This window comes from Sebastes fasciatus, chromosome 17 (genome assembly GCF_043250625.1).
Source record: "Sebastes fasciatus isolate fSebFas1 chromosome 17, fSebFas1.pri, whole genome shotgun sequence".
Classification (NCBI taxonomy): Eukaryota; Metazoa; Chordata; class Actinopteri; order Perciformes; family Sebastidae; genus Sebastes; species Sebastes fasciatus.
Genome location: NC_133811.1, coordinates 2193914 through 2216745, shown reverse-complemented (window position 1 = coordinate 2216745; position 22832 = coordinate 2193914). Strand labels below are relative to the sequence as shown.

The following is a 22832-nucleotide window of genomic DNA, read 5'->3' as shown; positions in this document are numbered from 1 at the left end:
GACACTGTTTAAATATAAAATAAAACAAAGACAAATTGCTCCGGAAATAATAAACATTTGACTTACTTCCAACATCCAGTCTGGTTCCTCCACCGAACGTGTACCACAGTGATACAAAGTCATTGAGCCGCCGTACAAAAACCTCTCACTGTAGAGAGACACGGCTCTCTGACTTTGACAAAAACAAACTCTCCAAACACATTCCCAGTTTACCCAGTTCATGTAATAACTGGTTAACATGTTTAAAACCATTCACAGATCATGAATATGTATTGAACCTTTTCTACATGAAAGGCCGAACATCTATAAGCAATATTAATGTCCTTTTCAGCAAAAATATTTAATTAAGATATTTCTAAAGAACAACTCTCCAATGAATGCTGCAAAATGTAAATAATGATCATAAACACATGTTTATTGTAGATTATGATAAATAATAATTTAGTTTAAATTCATCCAACAGTGATGTTGATTTGTGTGGTAGTGAATTAGGGGGAATCCACAAAATATTCTGGATGAAAGTGTGTCCATCAGACTCAAATAAAAGATACAAATGATCACTGACACATTCCTGATCAATACTCTGATAAAGTGATTGATCCATTGATAAACAGCATGATCAGAGTAATCCAAGTCCCTGTTGGAGTCAGTCAGAGCATTTCCATAGAGAGCCACTTTGCATCAGCAGCACCATGCTCCAGTGCTCCGGGAGAGTTTATAGTCCTGAGAGTTGAACACTGGATGACTGACAGCTGTCCTTCATCACAACAGAAGCCACAGAAATCCTCCTCATCAAAAACATGACTGTGATCTCCGTCCTCATCTGGACTCTCCTCTGTTGCTACTTCACAGGTAAAGTCCAGAGAATCAAACTCCTCTCCTCTATGAACATCCGTCCCTCTGAAATGAAACCGACAAAGCTGTGATGCTGCTTTATGTTTTTGTCTCTGTGTCCTCAGAGTCCAGAGGTCAGGTCACAGTGACTCAGCTTGGAGCAGTGATCTCTTCTCTGGGGCACCCCGTCTCCATCACATGTAGAACCAGTCAGGATATTTACTCAAACTATTTAGCCTGGTACCAACAGAAATATGGAGAAACTCCTAAACTGCTTATTTACGCTACTAGCACTCGAGCATCAGGGATTCCAGATCGTTTTACAGGCAGTGGATCAAACTCTGACTTCACTCTGACCATCAGTGGAGTCCAGACTGAAGATGCAGCAGTTTACTACTGTCAGAGTACACATTACCCAAACAGTCAGTGGCTGTCCACACAGTGAAACAACGTCGTACAATAACCTCCCTCAGCTAAAGAGGAACTGATCTGAATGAACAGCTGCATTGATCCTAAAAGACAACCACAAATGAATAAAATATACTTTATAATTACATGTAATTCTAAGAGTTTACAGTACAAACTTCATTTTAAAAATCGATTATTTTTATTAGCATTTTCTTAGGTTAAATTTAAACTTTTCGATGTCCAACCAAAGTTTATAAACTGGGAAAAAAAAGTTCAGAAACTTGTGTTTGGTGGATTATTTCTCAGTTGTTACAATGCTAATTGGCATTGTATTTTACATCATTGGAAAGCCTGTTTATTTACCTTCACAATGATGTCCAACTTGTAAGGATCATGCATTTGTGGGATGAGCAGCACAGCTGATTATGTGAGTAGTGTCGTATCTTTTCTGCGACAGTGCTGTTGAAGTGATGATGAAGGATGCTCCGAGGACACTGTTCTTGCTGGTAAAATAGAGTTTATTACAAACAAGCCACACATGTCATACGGACGTCTATAACAGTCCGGAGGCTTCAAGTCGAATATGAAAGTCCTGCCCTTTGGGGGCTCGCACCCCCTTATATCGGGTTCAGGTCATCCAATCCCTGAGCTAAGGTTTGACCACATGTCTTAGGTATCTCCTACATGTTTATCTTTCGGCCCCTGACCTTTGCCCTGCTTCTTTCACATATGTTTACAATTAGGGGCCACACTGTCCTGCAAGACTTGAAAATATACCACATATTCCCCCCTTCGAGACTTACACAAAGTCTCGAAAAAATAAAAGAAGAGACATACAGGTGTATAAACATGACAAATTTAACAACTTGTCCTTATTACCATTGAAACAACTGTATGGAGTATAAAAGTGAGAGTGAAAAACCTGTCAGGCAGCTAATCTTTCTTGAACAATGTATTAAACAATGTATACAGGAAAATTCTCTCACGGTCCCTCTGCCAAGGCGACCATACGTCGTACTCCATAACACTGAAATACAGAATTTTAGCAATTTGTATATGGAAATGATTTAAGCAAATGCATATAAAACTCTCAGCAAATTAAAACAAAACAATGTCCAAAGTCAGGCTGGTCGACCCATCGCACCTTTCTATGGACCTTTTCCTGCCTACCCCACTGTCCCTAACCATCGAGAAAAAGAAAAAGAAAACATCTGAGGTCCCATTACATTTAGAAACCATCATTTCTCAAGCATGTAATACACAAAAAAGAAAATTCCTTTTCAATAATACCAAGGTAACAACTCAGAGAAGACATAAGACTGTATAACGCTTTAGTTTCTCAGCAGCCTTGACGCCGGTGTAGTATCGATGACGTCTTGACTCTGGATGTTGTATCGACAGTCCACGTTCAGAGTTCTTCAAGCCATTCGTATTTTCATGTTTGAAGTGTCTGAATCCATTCAGCCCATCGGAGTCCCTGACAATCCACCACCCTCACAGTGTTCTTCCCCAATATGTTCTAGAATGAAAGAAAAGAAAACCAGTATCTTTTGCATACAGAACAGATACAAATTAAAACATCAAACACAGAATAAGATAAGTAAAAATGTAAATATTGTCCATTAATCATTTTGTTCATTTGTTGCCATATCCCCCCTTCGAGACTAAACAAAGTCTCGAAAGAGCAAAACAACATCAACACTACAAACTATACAAGCAAAAACAGAGGTAAATAATATGATTATATTTTAAAATGGATATTCCTCCACCAATTCGATCTTTATGGCGTCATCCTCATCCACGTCCGAGTCAGCTTCGTGTAATAATGGCATCAGCGTTTGATCGCCGGGCAGCACAACTCCAACCCATTTAATTATCATGGCCTTTGCAAAGGTCAACAACAGCGTGCAAAAACAAAACATCACGCACAACGACATAACGAGCGCTACCAAAACCTGAACTAACACTGCTCCTAGTGGCCCCAATTTATCCTGCAACCAAGCGTTTGCAGACCATCCCGCGTCTTCTGATGGGCCAAACGCATCTCGTATGTGCTTCAATGCCTCTATGACACTAGTCATATTGTCAGAACTATCAGGAATCAACGTATAGCAAGCATCTCCTGATAAATTTAAAGCAACACATAAGCCCCCTTGTTTGGCCAAAATATAATCAAGAGCCATGTCGTGTTTTAACAATGTCAATCTATGGCTCCTTTGGGTGTTTGACAACATTTCGAAACCTCTTATAGTTTCGTTTGCAAAGCCCTGTAAGGTGTATGTAATGTTATCAATATGATCTGCCAAAAATGCCACTCCATACCATGGAAACAAACCTATTCCCCACTTTTCTCCTATACTTATTCTCCAATGGTAGGACTCCAGATTATGAAATTGCGCTAATTCTCTTTTATTCCTACTTCCAGAAGCAACATTAGATTGAGCCTCATCAGATGCTTCTCCCTTCTGGACAGAAAAAACTTCATATGGGAGTTTCAGTGTTGCCATATAGCAACATCCTGTCCACCCGTATGGTAGAAATAGATAAGCATTTTCACCACAAATCCACCAAATATCCCTGAAATTGCCTATAGTCACATTACCAGGCAACACTTGATGTTCTACCATCAAAGTTCTACTCGGACGCTTTGACACTTGAAAAATCACTTCATACAACTTATTCACATCCTCATCCTCACGCTTTCCTAAATCCATCATATAGCCATCACACTCTGATATTCCCATAAACATTCCAGACCCCTTATTAGTTTCATTTGAGCAAAAACAGTACTTTGCCCTCACAGGTGTCACTTCCATCGGATCAGGTACCGCTGTCATCACATTTTCATGTTGTTCAAGTAAATTCTCATATTGTAATCCTGCCAACCACGAACAATTCATTCTAGGTTTAAAAAGGTTCACTGATAAAGCCATCACTTTATCCACTGATGATTGCTGTTGATACAAGAGCCATGACAGTACAGAAGATTGACATGCCATAGTTAATGGTTCCGGTACCGCCTCCAAAATTGAAGGCCATGTACCTGGTGTTGGTACTTTCAACACACATGGACCCTTCAATTTCTTGATTGATCTCACTGAGTGTGTTAACTGCTGAAACCATAAATTTCTACCTGCCCATGGGTCTACAATTCCCAACGCTAAAGCATCAAATCCATACGCTTTCCACTTAGCTTCTCTCTTCTGCATTACATGGTTCTGTTCAAACATCTCCTGTGATATCCGATCCGAGTCAACAAACTCCTTTCCCTCATCTACAATATTCCTCTGAACAGTCTCAAATGAATTTCCAACCTTCACTTCCTCAATCCCCTTCCTACTACTCACACTAATCCCCATCTCTAACATAGACTTCCGGCTCTCATTCACCATCTCTTTCACTTTCAAGGATACTTTGTCAAGTGTCTGTGTCACATTCTCCAATTTCTTAGGCGTCGATGTTGTCGCCAAGGTAGTACTCTGATCGAAAGCATTATCATTATTTATTGATTTCAAATTTAAAGTAGCAGCCTCTATACGTGTGTTATTTACCTTTGCAGTGGTTACTTCAACAGGTCTTAGGTTTGTTATCATAAGTCTCACCTTACGACTTATGTAACTTCCAATCCAAGAGTGGCTAGATGGAACAAATTTAAACTCTGGCTCCCGATATGTACACATATATTCCCCTTCATCTTCCCGAGTAACGTTGCGCACTGCAAGTGAACAATCATCTACAATTTTCGTATACCTCATATCATTGTACAATAAGTACTTCCTTTGATTATAAGGCGGACCGTGTTGTCCAGGAAGTATCAACTCCACATCCTCTCCACGACTATTTTCACACTTGGGAAAATCGTGAATATGGCTATTCCCTATTCCACATTTACAAGGAAGAATAACCATTTTTCCAAGCTTGGCTCTGACCACTATCTCTTCAGGTTTTTGCGTCGTATAAATCTTATTAGGTACCTCTGTTGTTAGCTGTGACACATTCTCTACCATCCTAAGTTTCATAACGGAGAGGTTTGACCCTCCTCCGGACTGGCCTGGGACTCCTTTTCCCAACTGAACCTCCGAGTTTTCTCGCAATGGAGTCAGATCTCTTTGCATCCTCTGGTGTGTCACTCTCCACTGAAACATGCTCTGTTGTTTCTGGGACATATTGGAATTTGATGTCCCCAAATACATTTCCTTGTCCATCATCAACATTATCATTACTGACATCATCAAAAATATGCTCAGCATCATCGACATTTTCCACAATCTGGACAATCCCCCCTTCTGGATTTTGACTTGGGAGATTCTCATGCATCTGCCCTCCGGCTGCCTGTTCTCCCTCATTTTGTTCCACAGAGTCATCTCGACTCTGTGTGGGTTGTACCTCTTCTCTGGGTGCTTTGACGTAGTGCGATAAATGATACCAAGTTGGAGATCCCTTAACCTGGACCGCGGTTCCAGTACTGCGATTTGTAACACTGAAGGATCAAACCCAAATGCCTTCCATTTAGTGTCTCTCTTTTGTATTTTATGGTATTGATCCATCCTGTACTCTGGTGTCTGATCAGAGTCAACAAAGTTATTATCTATGTTTAAAATAGTCCTCTGAGCTGTCATAGATGACTCTACATACTTCTCTTCTATCCTCTGTTCTCTAACTTCAACAATGTCATTACTGCTGTTCACGCTAGGCTCTATTTTTTACATTTGCTTCTGGATTACATTAATCACATCCTTAAAGGTCCAAGATGTCATATTAGATGTCTGCGTTGTATTTATAAATGTCGTAGATGCCACGGATGTCGTCGCTGTTGTAGCATTCATCCCCTTTGAAGTCATAACTAGAGTAGTAGCCTGAGTAGGTGTATGAACATTCTTAGTTGTTTCCGGAACTAACGTAACAAGCTTTATCTGTGTACTAATCACCTTTGGAGTGGTTACTGTAGTAAATTGTACGCTGTTTAATTCCTAGTTTTTTTTGCAAAATCAATTTCACCGTCTTATCCACAAACTCTTTCCCATTGTCTGAGGATATTCGATCTGGAAGTCCCCACCTGCTTATGACCTCTCTGCATAAGAACTTGGCAACCGATTGAGCATTCCCTTCAATCGGTGTTATCATGTCAACATAGTCCACAACTAGTTACACCTGCCTATGACATAATCGATCTGTTCAAGCAAACATGGTGCCCAAAAACCATACTCTTTGGTAATCTTTCTCTTAACTTCCCCCCTTGCAACGTGAGCTAAGCCATGCGCTTCCTGAATCATCAGACCCAACAGGTCTGGAGGTGATAGTATCAGCCCCTCATGATTTCTCCAAAGTCCAGTAGAATCTCGGGTGGCACCTCGGTCTAGCCACAACTGTTAATTTCTTTGATCTCTTCCTCTCCAGGGCTGCACTTGATCAAAAGCTGGCTGTGGGTAGGTGACAACTGGAACCACCGGCGGTGGCTGGAACGATTGGAGCTGAACCTGGTTCGGCTGTGGTAGTGGTACTATTTGATTTAGTGGAGCCTGATTCTGCATAACCAGAGCCTGCTTCTTCTCCATCCTCTTGTTATCCGTCAGTTGTATTTGATTAAGTTTCCTGAGGGTCTCTTGGTCCTGGTCTTTTTGATCATGTTCCTTTTTCCTATACAGCTCCACTTGGTGGGCTATATGATCCGTATAAACACTCTTTGCCATGCTTCCAAGACCAACCACCTCTGCCAATTTGCTTCTCACTGGCAGGGGCAACCCCTTCTGTATTCTGGTTCGCAAAATCGACTGCTCCATTTGATTCAAATCCGGGTCATTTCCTGTGATATTTCTCCACACTTGATGGACTCTCGACACATAGGCCCTCGGGTTTTCCTCTTGTCCCAGTGGATCAATAAAAATATTGTCAGGATGTACGTTTGTCGGAAATGTGTCTTTCAGCGCCCTGCACACTTGGCCTCTACTTGCAGCAAACAGCTCTGAATCATTCACAGCAGTTCCCACATATCGATTAAGTCCAGCTTTCTGTAGAATCTCTTCCATAGCGTGAATTCCAACGAGGCTGGCCAAGAGTCTCTTTATATCTCCCATGGCCAGTTGCTCTCCCACTGTGATTTCTTCCAACTTCGAAATCCAAGGATGTGCTCCATCTTGAAGAGTAGGTAACTTTTCACGTATGTTTGACATATCTGTATTCTGCCAAGGCTTGTACTCCAAATTCCGTCCTCGGATAATGACTGGACAGATCTTTTCAGTCCCCTTCTTGTTTCTTGAGCGCAATGCATATCTCATAGCTGGTTTTGGGGAGCTCTTCTTCTGTAACTCTTTTTTCTGTCTATACAGTTCCTCCAATTGTTCTTCCAACGTTCCTTGGCGATCAGGGCTGGGACTTCTATCCAAGCATGAAAAGCATTCCTCTATGCTTCTTTCGATTTCTCTCATAGTTTTCCGGGCATCCTCTTCATGGCCCTCTTCATGGCCCTCTTCATCCTCACTGTCATCAGAGTTATCATTTCCTCTTATTTCCGCTTTTGCCAACATCCGCCTGACTTCAGGGTCATATCCTCCTCTGCACCCTTCCTGATCGCTTTGGTCACTCTCGTTTCCATGGTCCTGCTTTTGCTTCCTAGACCCAAACTTTGTTTTATTCTTACTTTTGGATCTTGGATACATCGTTATAGTTGTCTCCGCTCGTCCTGTTTCTATTATTCTGTCCTCCTCGTTTCTGATACGGTAATCACCCTCCTGACTGATCACCGGGATCTGAGGATAGATTTTCTTAGCCTTCGTCTTTACCTCATAGGGTGGTGGTCCCTTCACTGGGTTCATGTGTGAGAACGATGAATTGGTGTCTTTCCTTAGTTTTTCTGTTTGTTCTGTGTTTTGTTTTATTTCTTCTGCAACTTTATCCCTCTTATCGTTTGCAGCTTTGATCAGTTTCTGTCCCTCATCTTCAAATAACTGGAGAATGCCAAGCTCCACTTGCCTCTTCTCTTTGCGTTTTATCCCCTTTTTTCCCTTCTTTTGCTCAGCTTTGTATGTAGATACAAGTACCAGCATTATTTTAATTACATCTGGGTTAAGCGTCCCCTCCATTGGCCATGGTTGGTCAATTTCAGGCCAGCGTTTGTGCCATTTTTCCGATATTTTTGCAATGTTTGCGATGCCCCTAATTAAAGGATTATTCTTCTGTACTATCTCAACAGGAGTGATTACTTTCGGATTTTTAGTGTTCTTCTTCCCCATTATAACGGCTTCCTTATGTTCCGTTATTGTACTTTAAGAAGTAATTGCTGAAATTAAAACTACTCAAGGCTTATTTAGATTACTTCCCCCCTTTTTTTTTTTTTTTTTTAAATCCAATTACCCAATTAATCAATTAACCAATTAACCAATTAATCAATTAACCAATTATCCAGTTAACCAATTAACCAATTAACCAATTTAGCCAATCAACCAATTAACCAATTAACCAATTCAACCAATCAACCAATTACCAAATCAACCAATTAACCAATTAATCAACTAACCAATCAGTCAATCAACAATTTATCCAATTATCCAACTAATCAGTTAACCAATTATCCAATTAACCAATTAACCAATTAATCAACTAGCCAATCAGTCAATCAACAATTTATCCAATTATCCAACTACTCAATTAATCAACAAAAATTAACCAGTCATCTAATCAATCAATCAATAAACAACCAGTTATCTAATCAATCAATATTCAGCTCAAATCTTCAAACAGTCACCACCTTGAATGTCCACCACATCACAGATCAGACAAACTACGCACCATAACATAAATGAACATCTGTAATTGTCAGCAGAGGTTAGACTAAACAATCATATGCCATTAATTAATCAAATGCATTAACTGATCAATCCGTTGCCAAGTTTTCTATTAATTCATTTATTTATTTCTCCTAACTGAGCAGGTCAGTTTCCTCTTAGGCTTAATAAATGAAAGCAGGTCTATATGTGTACCATCAATATTGCTTATGACTGAGAACACATACAAATATGGGAATGCAGGTTTTGTTTTTGTTAAAGAGTTTGTGTATAAATTGTACCGGCCTTTTTAGTAGATTGACCTGGAAAGCCTTCCAAGTTGACGTCAGCAATCCACCCTCCGTGATGTGCCGGCCCGCTGCCTTGCCTCCCGTCTCAATTCTCACTCACCATAAATGACATAACAGACAAGGAACAGGCAATGATTTAGTCTCTTGTGAACCCATAGGTCCCTTTAACAGCATCATACATTATATTCCTAACTTAAACCCCTTATCTAAACATTAAAGCGCTTAGTAAACCCCACTGGACCAAACAGTTCAAATGGCAAAGGAATTTTCTGTAACTCCCAAGAAAGGGTCATCGAAAGGAATTTTGGGAAGAGAGAGAGAGAGAGAGAGAGAGTGAGGGAGGGGGGGGGGGGTTTCAATCACTACCCTTCTTAGAGAAGTTCATTTTGTGCTTTAACAGCTTTAATTATTATATAACGTCCCTTTTAAGAAGAGCTCATGTTTTAGTCTTTTATAAGAAGCTCATGGTTTTATACACTACATTATTCAATTCATCAGTCTTCTTAGAAAAAGGCAAGAAGCTCATTGTTTTATACAATATATCATTCAATTCATTTAGTCTTCTTAGAAAAAGGCAAGAAGCTCATTGTTTTATACAATATATCATTCAATTCATTTAGTCTTCTAACCATTTTATGGCCCACATCTGGACTCCATCAGCAGCCAAATGTCACACACACATTTACGCACACACATTCTTCCCTTTTACGCACACCCATTTCCTCTGCACCCTTCCATCCCAAAGTAAACACACACCCACATTTTCTTCACTCCAAACTCCAACGCACACACATTCTTCCCTTTTACTTTTAGATATATTCCTATGCATGCTTTCTGCCGCTATTTCCTTACTTTTTCTCGTAAAATTTCTGCTACCGTTGAGGTGTAAAATCTTCGACGAGAGGCTGCTTCTTGAACACCGTTCGTCAACAGCGTCAGAGTGGTAACTGTCAATCGAATTGTGATTCTACACTCTCCAGTTATTAACTGACCATCAGATGTTGTTTCAGGTTTTAATGGCCCATTCTAATATGCTCCTACACCTGAGGGCTCTATTCTATCCGATTTGCGGCTGTCCTATGATCATTTCCTTTATTTCCTTTATTTCCTTTATCTCTTAACACTCTTTACATTTATTTATTCAAATTACCTGGATCCAGGTTTCCCAATTTTGTCTTTCTAAGTTAATTCCGGACTATGTCAGAGCCATCGTTACGCAGTGGCTAATATGCATGCGTCTTACCGTTAAGAAGTTGAGGGCCCCTCTTCATTAATCTTGCACGATACTTTTTAACTCACCTTATCGTTACCATAAAGCTATTCTAAACTATTCCTTGTATTTCTCATACTTTTTTTTTCTTCACTTTATATCTTTTCTCTATTCATTCCCTCTTTTTTCATTAAATTTAGCACGGAGCCTCACTTTAAACATCAAATCAACAGTACATGTCCATAACAAGAAGGTTCTTAATTTACGGTGTGTCCAAACAACTCCACATAACAGCCCCAATTAATGACCAGCATTCAATGAGTGAGCTCACCGTCTGTGAAGTTGTGCTGATGGTCACTTCCGATCCTGTCTCGTGACGCCAATTCATGTCGTATCTTTTCTGCGACAGTGCTGTTGAAGTGATGATGAAGGATGCTCCGAGGACACTGTTCTTGCTGGTAAAATAGAGTTTATTACAAACAAGCCACACATGTCATACGGACGTCTATAGCAGTCCGGAGGCTTCAAGTCGAATATGAAAGTCCTGCCCTTTGGGGGCTCGCACCCCCTTATATCGGGTTCAGGTCATCCAATCCCTGAGCTAAGGTTTGACCACATGTCTTAGGTATCTCCTACATGTTTATCTTTCGGCCCCTGACCTTTGCCCTGCTTCTTTCACATATGTTTACAATTAGGGGCCACACTGTCCTGCAAGACTTGAAAATATACCACAGTAGCGCCCAAGAAAAATTTACCAAAATGCTCAGAGGGACGGATGTTCATAAAGGAGAGGAGTTTGATTCTCTGGACTTTACCTGTGAAGCAGCAGCAGAGGAGAGTCCAGATGAGGTATATTTTCCTGAAAAGATCATTAATATTGCTTGTAGATGTTTGGCATTTCACTTAGAAAAGGTTCAATACATATTCATGATCTGTGAATGGTTTTATACTTGTTAACAAGTTATTACATAAACTGGGTAAACTGGGAATGTGTTTGATGAGTTTGTTTGTGTCAAAGTCAGAGAGCCGTGTCTCTCTACAGTGAGAGGTTTTTGTACGGCGGCTCAATGACTTTGTATCACTGTGGTTGACTTTTGGTGGAGGAACCAGACTGGAGGTTGGAAGTAAGTCAAATGTTTATTATTTTAATAGCAATTTGTCTTTGTGTTATTTTATATTCAACAGTCTAGAAAAAATATTTGCTTTACACTTTCATGGATGACTTTTTCAACATATTTTGCTCTAAGAGACAAAGTTCACTACAGCAACAGAAATTCAAAAACTCAGTTACAAAAGTAAAACATTAAACTAGAGGATAAATCATTAATTCCAACTTTAATGTTAAAGTTTCATCTTCAAATCAAATCAAATCAAATCAATTTATTTTTGTATAGCATCAAATCACAACAGAAGTTATCTCAAGACGCTTTATATATAGAGCAGGTCTATGACCGTACACCATAGTTTAGAGACCCAACAGGATCCACCAAGCGCACTGTGGCCAGGAAAAACTCCCCGATTACTGGGAAGAAACCTGGAGCAGAACCGGGCGCAGGGCGGGCGGCCATCTGCCGAGACCGGCTGGGGGGATAGATAGATAGAGAGAGAGTGAGAGAGAGAGAGAGAGAGAGAGAGAGAGAGAGAGAGAGAGAGAGAGAGAGATAGAGAGAGAGAGAGAGAGCGAGATAGAGAAGCAGCCACAATAGTAGCCTAGCAGCTGTAATAGCTAATACAAGTAGGACTGATAACACAAAACCAATAGTGTTGGATGGAAAGAGTGATAATACAACTATCGGAAATGATATCATTGGGTCGTCCCCAGACGGGCTTTCAAGTGGAGCTTCCAGCTGTCTCAGTCCACCATACATCTTGCTAGCTCGCCAGCACTGTCCAGCATCTCTCCTCAGTACGTCCATGTGTGTTGGTGTGGGACGTCCCTGCGATCGATGCCCGTGCGTTGGTTCCCGCAGCATTAGCATGCTTGCTGGGAGCTCTTGATGTCTTTGGCAGTGACTGAGAAGTGTTATTCTCCAGGCTGCCACATTGTCACTAGGTGTTGGAAATCCCTCGTTAGCATTGGTAGTCCCTCGTACAGACGTAGTTAATTAAGGATGGTAGCAGTTGGTGTCAAGCAGGCACCGACGCGGCAGCAGATGCAGCCACAATACCGGAGACCACCAAGATCCAGGTGAAACCCTGCTCCAAGTGTGCCCATGCTCCAGGTATAACCTCGCTCCCGGTGTGATCCCGCTCCAGGTATGACCTCGCTCCAGGTGTGACCCCGCTCCACGGTTAGCTGCGAGACAAGGAGGCACAAGGACTCCCGGGAAGGAATGAAGTTAGTAACAACATGGACATGGGACATGAGTATATACAGAAGGAGAGGGGAGCTCAGTGTGTCATAGGAAGTTCCTTATGACAGTGTGTCATAGGAAGTCTTCCGGCAGTCTATGCCTATAGCAGCTTAAGTATAAGCGTTATCAAAGAGGAAAGTCTTTAGCCTACTCTTAAATGTAGAGACGGTGTCTGCCTCCCGGACTGAAACTGGGAGCTGGTTCCAGAGAAGAGGAGCTTGATAGCTGAAGGCTCTCGCTCCCATTCTACTTTTGGAGACTCTAGGAACCTCAAGTAACCCTGCATTCTGTGAGCGCAGTGCTCTAGTGGGCACTATTATAGTGACTATAAACTCTCCCAGGAACTGGAGCATGGTGCTGCTGATGCAAAGTGGCTCTCTATGGAAATGCTCTGTCTGACTCCAACAGGGACTTGGATTACTCTGATGATGCTGTTTATCAATGGATCAATCACTTTATCAGAGTATTGATCAGGAATGTGTCAGTGATCATTTGTATCTTTGGTTTGAGTCTGATGGACACATTTTCTTCCAGAATTTTGTGAATTCCCCCTAATTCACTACCACACACATCAACATCACTGTTGGATGAATTTAAACTAAATTATTATTTATCATAATCTACAATAAACATGTGTTTATGATCATTATTTACATTTTGCAGAATTCATTGGAGAGTTGTTCTTTAGAAATATCTTAATTCGGTATGTTTTACTGAAAAGGACATTATAATTGCTTATAGATGTTTGGCATTTCACTTAGAAAAGGTTCAATACATATTCATGATCTGTGAATGATTTTAAATATGTTAACCTTTTATTACATAAACTGGTTAAACTGCGAATGTGTTTGGTGAGTTTGTTTGTGTCAAAGTCAGAGAGCCGTGTCTCTCTACGGTGAGAGGTTTTTGTACGGCGGCTCAATGACTTTGTATCACTGTGGTACATGTTCGGTGGAGGAACCAGACTGGATGTTAACTGTAAGTACATTTGACTCCTTCAATAAACCAACTTTTCTACGTATTTTATTGAATGTCATAGCTGTAGAGCTTACTACAATATTTGTCCGATATTATAAATTTAGTGATGATTCTTGAAGGCTTCAGTGTTGTTAACCCGACTAAAATAGACTCCAATGATTAATCTTGTTGCACAAAACATTTAACTTTAAGTTTATACATTCTTATCATTTCATTGTAGAAAACTGCTCTGCATTACTCTTCATGAAAAAAATGTTTTTAAAAGTTAAATTTTTAATATTCTGGCTCAAGAGCTCTTTCAATACATTTCAGTTCAGTGTTTATTGTGCATGGGAACGATTCAATCTTTCTCCAAGACTAACGCTTTAAAAGCTATTCAACATATGTTATAAAAAATATTTCAGTAGTCAACAATATTAATTTTAATGTGTCAGTAATGATACTATACATAAATTATATATACAATAATAAATAAAAGTCTCTAAATTTTGTAATTTTTATTATTTCAACACAATAAAGACCTTTTTCGGCAAATCAGTTGTTTTCATGTTATTGTAAAAGTAACAGATGTAGCTGTCTTAATAGATCCATTAACTCCAGAAAAATTTAATTTAACTGAGTTTAACACTTTTAAATTGCTTAAAATGTCTTAAGAAATAAACTATGAGTTCATATAATGCCATGTTTAATACACCTGATATTTTGAAAGAAAGAAATATTAATCAGATACTCATTATTTTAAGGTTAATGTGACCCGGCATGATAGAAGTGAATTAATCCTTTATTCCAGATAACTTAAAGCTTTTGTGTCTGCAGAAACCTGATTCATTACACTAGTTGCATTTTTTTTTCGCAATAAAGCTGATTGTTTAAATATTTTTAGGAAATTCAGATATACTGTATGTATCTCATAAATGAAGTGTGCCATTTGGAGAAAGTCTCATGTGGAGACAGTTTTAGAAGTGTCCAGAAAGTATAATGAATCTGAATAAACTACATAGTCTGAAAATGTTATATTGAATTTGAATTATTTAGTAGGATATCAAGAGTGTAATCAGTGTAGTCAGTCCCAGACTGACTCCCACTGAAACGATCAGAAACTCCAGAGAAACGTGTTGTATCATCATAAATCAGGAGTTTAGGAGCTTCTCCGGGTTTCTGAAGGTACCACTGCAAGTCATAGCTAACACTTGAACTGGCTTTACATCTGATGGAGACAGTCTGTCCTGGAACAACAGACTGAGATCCAGGAGACTGAGTCAGGATGATTTCTCCTGATGAATCTGGAAAACGTGAAAAAGAGCAGAAGTGTTATTGAGAAGAATCCAGTTTGGAGAAAGATGATCAACATCCAAACAGAAGAGTCTCATATCTTTAACATGGACAATAGATGGCTGCTCAGAGTCATCAAGGGGAACTTGACGTGCTGACGTGCTTGCGGTAAGCATATTGCCTTATTTCCGGTTGCCTGTCTTTCTGTGTACTGCTAGTGTTCTGTAGCTGCTCTAGCACATCCAGGGCAATATAGTATTACTCTTCATTACAGCGTCCAAATTACCTGCTATATTTATACTTACACTAGTTCTGCTTAAGCACAAATAACTAGCTCCTTTTAGAGACTTCTCGATAATCCCACAGTTGCTTGCAAGCTATTCAGCTCTGCTAAGGCTAGCTGGGCTATCGTACTGTAGCATAGCAGTAGCATAGCAGTAGCTTAGCAGTTAGCGATGGCTTTTCTCTCTCCCTCTCCGTCTCTCTCCTGCTCTGTGTGTCTCATGTTTAGTTATTCCTCTGCCTCCTTTAGTGATAATGGTACATGTATTAAATGTAGTGCACTTGCTGCATTGGAGGCGAGGGTTAGTGAGTTAGAAGCCCGGTTCCGCACCATGGAAACTAAATCGTTAGCTACTGTAGTTAACTGCATCCCGGGGCCAGAGCTACCATAGTTAACTGGATCCCTGGAGCCAGAGCTACCATAGTTAACTGCATCCCTGGGGCCAGAGCTACCATAGTTAACTGGATCCCTGGAGCCAGAGCTACCATAGTTAACTGCATCCCTGGGGCCAGAGCTACCATAGTTAACTGCATCCCTGGGGCCAGAGCTACCATAGTTAACTGCATCCCTGGAGCCAGAGCTACCATAGTTAACTGCATCCCTGGAGCCAGAGCTGCCATATTTAACTGCATCCCTGGAGCCAGAGCTACCATAGTTAACTGCATCCCTGGAGCCAGAGCTGCCATAGTTAACTGCATCCCGGGGCCAGAGCGGACGACACTGAATCATATTTGAAACTGCTGGCTAAGGATAAGCGTAAATACAGTAAGATTGTTATTCACGTCAGCGGTAATGACACCCCATTACGCCAATCGGAGGTCACTAAAGTTAATGTGGAGTCGGTGTGTACATATGCAAAGACAATGTCGGACTCCGTAGTTTTCTCTGCCCCCCTCCCCAGCCTGATGTAGGGACCCAGCATCTGGCTGGTGACAAGTGACCACATGAACTCAGTAACATGATCCTTGACTCTGGACTCAGCTCAATCGTCATTGGCCGCCGTAGCATTTCACACAGACGTGTGAAATTCACCCAGAACAAAACCAGAGGAATGTCTGTGTTCCCCCTCTTTCTACTCATTCTCCTCATCTCTCCTGACCTGCGAGAGGTGAGCTGCCGCTCTCCAGACCGGAAGCAGCCCTGCTTCTGATTCTTTGGCCTGTTAGGAAACAGCCATTGCAACAAGGAACCAAAAGGCAGACGACGCGAGAGCCTGCCTTTGAGAAACTAACTTCAAGCTACTGGGAAGAAAGTAATCTGCACAGCAAAGACGACCTCTTTGACTTGGAACCACAACTTTAACCCATGGAATCACAAACCCTTTTCTTCCATGGATCGGTAACGTACTGGGCTTACCTTAGCATTAGCAATCGCACATGGCTGAGCAAGACTGTCCAACTTTGATTTCTAGGATGTACTTGTATTGATTTGGTTTAATGTTATTCATTGAGTTTGACTGTGGTGATTTATCTGTATTTGATATCGGGGTAGGTGGCTTCGCCACATCTGATGTGTTTAGTTTATGCTTCACATAGACAAGGTCTTGCATGCAAACTAACCATCTTTTCTAACCCACTGCATTATCTGACACACATTAAGATCACATACAGAAACTGTGAATTAGTTAAACATAAACATACAGCTTCAGATAATCTTAACCCCCACATCACCCCCCCCTTCTCTGTCCTTCTTGAGCACATGTGCTCAGAAGAACAAAGAGGTCATGTGATGATATGCTGGCGGTTATCTTTGATTCCGCCATCTTTGTAGTTTTACAGTGCTCGCCATTTTGTCTAGGCCATACAGACATCCTGAGACAAGAAGCCATCTTGTCTAGAGTCACTCTCTCTCTCTCTCTCTCTCTCTCTCTCTCTCTCTCTCACACACACACACACACACACACACACACACACACACACACACATGCTTACACACTGTGTTTGGTTTGTTTAGTTTAGTTATTTAGTTAGATTAATATTGTGTTTTGAACCTTTATTATCTTGTAAATAAATGTTTGTGGAATATACATGCTGGTCTCTTTAATGTTGCACAAGAGTGAATAATGCCAACCTCTGCTATGTCAAGAACTCCAATATCCTTCAACCTTTACTATCTATTTTGGTTATAGTTATTAATTTAATTATTAATCAACGTTATATATTAATACGTTTTGGTCATTGGTCCCTGATTCCAGGGTGGTGCCCTGTTTATTATTAATGTTTATTGATAATATTTATTAATATTAATAATTCTATTATTATTTATTAATTAATTTGCTAATAACCAAAACCTATTACAGTAGAATCCCTACACTGACCAGTTACGACATGTTTAGCCGCATGAAGTCATTCCACAGCTGGCTGTTGAGGTGGTGTATGGCAAACGATGTGGGCTTCATTGACAATTAGAATACTTTCTGGGGGACTCCTGGTCTGATTAGGAGAGACGGCATTCATCCTACTTTGGACCTCTCTTATCCAGAAATCTGACCAAACCAAGATTGTTAGTGGACCAAATCCATGACAAACCAGAGGTCAGACCAGGAAGCAGAGCTGTAGTCTTACACACTTGTCTGCGCTTCCACTAGAGCAGTTACCCACCCAAAACCTAACCCAAAACCTAACAGAGACTGTGTCTGCCCCACGGCCACTTAAATTAATTAAATCAAAAGTAAACAGAAGAGGAGTTAAACATAATAATCTAATAAAATCTAACACTACCACTGCAATAAAGCAACAAAACAGGATTGCTAAATGTGGACTCTTAAATATCAGATCTTTGTCATCTAAAGCTCTACTAGTAAATTATTTAATATCAGATAATCACATTGATTTATTTTGTCTTACTGAAACCTGGCTGTGTAAAGAAGAATATGTCAGCCTAAACGAATCCACTCCCCCGAGTCATATTAATACTCACATTCCTCGAGACACCGGCCGAGGAGGTGGAGTTGCAGCCATCTTTGACTCAAGCCTATTAATAAACCCTAAAACTAAACTAAATGATAACTCATTTGAAAGCCTTGTTCTTAGTCTTTCACACCCAACCAGGAAAACAGCCAATTGTATTTGCTATAGTGTACCGCGCTCCAGGCCCATATTCTAAATTTCTATCTGTATTCTCAGAGTTTTTATCAAGCTTAGTCCTGAAAACAGATAAAGTCATTATTGTAGGTGATTTTAATATTCATGTGGACGTTGATAATGATAGCCTCAGTACTGCGTTTATCTCTTTACAAGCTGATTTTATGATGTGTGACTGAGATGTTGCTGCATTTCTTGATGGAAGAAACCTGAAGTTCAATTTAAAATGGAATAAGTCATGGAGACACAGGATTCACACGTCTACTGGATCTTTGTAAATACATTAGTACTGATGTAAACTTATCATAACAGATACGGAGGGTGAACAGTGTCGTCTTTTCTATAAAACGAATGAGATGTGAGAGTGTGTGTGTGTCCTCAGTGAAGTGTATCAGTCTCTGCAATAGCTTCCAGCTGCAGCAGTCAGTTCAGTTTCTGGTCAGTCTGACTGAGGGAGGTTTTTGTATGACGCTTTTTCGCTGTGTGAAAACAGCTTGACTGTTGATAGAGTGAAAACTCTGAGAGTAGTAAACTGATGCATCTTCAGTCTGGACTCCACTGATGGTCAGAGTGTAATCAGTGTAGTCATTCCCAGATCCACTTCCACTAAAACGGTCTGAAACTCCAGTCTGACGAGTTGTATGTGATTATCATAAAGTGGGCATGTCTGTAAAGGGGAGAATCGTGGGTTACCCGTAGAACCCATTTACATTCACATATGTGGAGGTCAGAGGTCAAGGGACCCCTTTGAAAATGGACATGAAAGTTTTTTCTCACCAAAATCAGTGTGAGTTTGGAGCCTTATTTATCCTCCTTACTGACAAGCCAGGATGCCATGGTTGATACCAATGGATTCATTACGTTTTTATAGTTTCATAGGATGTCAGTATCTTCATTCTAGCTTTAATACTCAACCTTCAAAAGGTTGATTGCATTAATGCGTTAAAGAAATTAGTGGCGTTAACACGTTAATGTTAACAGCCTTAGTGCTGAGATATTAACTCCAACTAATTCTTCAACTTTACTTTACAAAGGATGTTGAAGCAAACAGACTGATTTTATGATGTGTGACTGAGATGTTGATGCATTTCTTGATGGAAGAAACCAGAGGTTCAAATCTAAAATAATATAAATCAAGGAGACACAGGATTTACATGTCATGAGATGTGAGTGTGTGTGTGTGTCCTCAGTGAAGTGTATCAGTCTCTGCAGTAGCTTCCAGCTGCAGCAGTCAGTTCAGTTTCTGTTCAGTCTGACTGAGGGAGGTTTTTGTACGACGCCTTTTCACTGTGTGAACGACCACAGACTGTTGATGTGATGTGCACTCTGACAGTAGTAAACTGCTGCATCTTCAGTCTGGACTCCACCGATGGTCAGAGTGAAGTCAGAGTTTGATCCACTGCCTGTAAAACGATCTGGAATCCCTGATGCTGTAGAAGTTGCCCTGTAAATGAGTAGTTTAGGAGTTTCTCTATCTTTCTGTTGGTACCAGGCTAAAAAGTCTGAGTTATAAACCGTCTGACTAGTCCTACATGTGATGGAGACGGAGCGTCCCAGAGCAGAGCTCACTGCTCCAGGCTGAGTCACTGTGACCTGACCTCTGGACTCTGAGGACAAAGAGACAAAAACAAAAAGCAGCGTCACGGTTTTGTCGGCTTCATTTCAGAGGGACGGATGTTCATAGAGGAGAGGAGTTTGATTCTCTGGACTTTACCTGTGAAGCAGCAGCAGAGGAGAGCCCAGATGAGGACGGAGATCACAGTCATGTTTTTGATGAGGAGGATTTCTGTGGCTTCTGTTGTGATGAAGGACAGCTGTCAGTCATCCAGTGTTCAACTCTCAGGACTATAAACTCTCCCAGAGCACTGGAGCATGGTGCTGCTGATGCAAAGTGGCTCTCTATGGAAATGCTCTGACTGACTCCAACAGGGCCTTGGATTACTCTGATGATGCTGTTTATCAATGGATCAATCACTTTATCAGAGTATTGATCAGGAATGTGTCAGTGATCATTTGTATCTTTGGTTTGAGTCTGATGGACACATTTTCATCCAGAATATTTTGTGGATTCCCCCTAATTCACTACAACAAAAATCAACATCACTGTTGGACGAATTTAAACATAATTATTATTTATCATTCATCATAATCTACAATAAACATGTGTTTATGATCATTATTTACATTTTGCAGCATTCATTGGAGAGTTGTTCTTCAGAAATATCTTAATTCAGTATATTTTACTGAAAAGATCATTAATATTGCTTATAGATGTTTGGCATTTCACTTAGAAAAGGTTCAATACATATTCATGATCTGTGAATGGTTTTCAACATGTTAACCAGTTATTACATAAACTGGGAATGTGTTTGGTGAGTTTGTTTGAGTCAAAGTCAGAGAGCCGTGTCTCTCTACAGTGAGAGGTTTTTGTATGGCGGCTCAATGACTTTGTATCACTGTGGTACACGTTCGGTGGAGGAACCAGACTGGAGTTTGGAAGTAAGTCAAATGTTTATTATTTCAGGAGCAATTTGTCTTTGTTTTACTTTATATTCAACAGTCTAGAAAAAATATTTGCCTTTACATTTTCATGGATGACTTTTTGAACATATGTTGCTCTAAAAGACAGCAACAGAAATTCAGAAATTCATTGTTACAAAAGTAAAACATTAAACTAGAGGATAAATCATTATTTCCAACTTTAATGTTAAAGTTTCATCTTAAGAGGGCTTGTAGGTTTAGTTCAGTCTGACAAAGTCAGAGAGCCGTGTCTCTCTACAGTGAGAGGTTTTTGTACGGCGGCTCAATGACTTTGTATCACTGTGGTTGACTTTTGGTGGAGGAACCAGACTGGATGTTGGAAGTAAGTTTCTGCACAAAAATACTAAATATAATATTGTAAAGTAATGTTTTAAATTCAGTTTTTTGATGTTTAAGGCAGATAAAAATGTCTTGTTTAAATTGTAACACGTATTCATGTTTCTATCTCTCTTCCTTTATCATGGAAACTAACTCAGAGCAGCTTTACTAAACATTTCTTGACACATTCCTGTAATACTGAAATTTAACTGATTTGAAAGAAAAAAAGTTAATTTCTACTTCAAACATGTTTGCCGAGGTTAATTTTTAATATTTCTCCACAATGATAACTGTTGTTATGATGAATTAAAATGTCCTTTATTCAAGTCAAATTGAACAGAGTGGAGATAAAGATCATTATTGCAAATGCACAAATTCTGTAATCTTTCTATTTTGTCATATTGTTACAATTTTCTTTTTAAATCTATTGTAAGTTTGCTAAATGAAGACTGAAATCATCCTGAAGAACAAATTATGTCATCAATTCATTTTTCTGTATTTGTTTATGTCTATGTTCTATAAAGTCATGTATAGTTAAGGTCTTGGATGATGTTGAAGAGAAAGTTTTAAAATTTGACGAACATTTATAAGTTATTTGCAGTGTAGTTTGCTGTTTCAGGTCATTGTGTATGATGATTCTCTCTGTGCTGATATACATGAGAGGCTTCTTAAAGGGAAGTGAAACAATGTGTGAGTGAGTGACTGGTGGAGCAGAAAAAAACATCTGACAGAAATTCCTTCAAGGAGAAAATCATCTCTCACACAGTAAAGGTGTCCAAGTGTCTGGTGGTTGATTGACAGCTGTGTGGTCCCTGTCCTCTAAGCTGATTGGTGTCTCCTAGGTGATGTCCGTCCCACCCTGACGGTGCTGCCCCCCTCCAGTGAGGAGCTGCAGCATGGGAAGGCCACGCTCATGTGCCTGGCCAACAAGGGCTTCCAGCTGCAGCAGTCAGTTCAGTTTCTGTTCAGTCTGACTGAGGGAGGTTTTTGTACGACGCTTTTTCACTGTGTGAACACATACTGACTGGTGATAGGGTGAAAACTCTGACAGTAGTAAACTGCTGCATCTTCAGTCTGGACTCCACTGATGGTCAGAGTGAAGTCAGAGTTTGATCCACTGCCTGTAAAACGATCTGGAATCCCTGATGCTCGAGTGCTAGTAGCGCTGATAAGCAGTTTAGGAGCTTCTCCATATTTCTGTTGGTACCAGTGTAAATAGCTTGTACTAGTAACCTTGGGAGTGACCCTACATGTGATGGAGACGGAGCGTCCCAGAGCAGAGCTAACTGCTCCAGGCTGAGTCACTGTGACCTGACCTCTGGACTCTGAGGACACAGAGACAAAAACATAAAACAGCATCACGGTTTTGACGGCTTCATTTCAGAGGGACGGATGTTCATAGAGGAGAGGAGTTTGATTCTCTGGACTTTACCTGTGAAGCAGCAGCAGAGGAGAGTCCAGATGAGGACGGAGATCACAG

The 22832-nt window shown here is 40.3% G+C and overlaps 2 gene segments (V, D, J or C); one reads left to right on the top strand and one right to left on the bottom strand.

The window, feature by feature from the left end:
- The window catches only part of LOC141754734 (Ig kappa chain V region Mem5-like), a 118475-nt gene that overhangs the window by 1822 nt on the left and 93821 nt on the right, over positions 1–22832 (bottom strand).
- Positions 710–22376, top strand: LOC141754737 (Ig kappa chain V region 3547-like). The segment is given in 4 exon segments: positions 710–852; positions 960–1268; positions 11612–11647; positions 22195–22376. Coding segments are annotated over 4 exon segments (579 nt in total).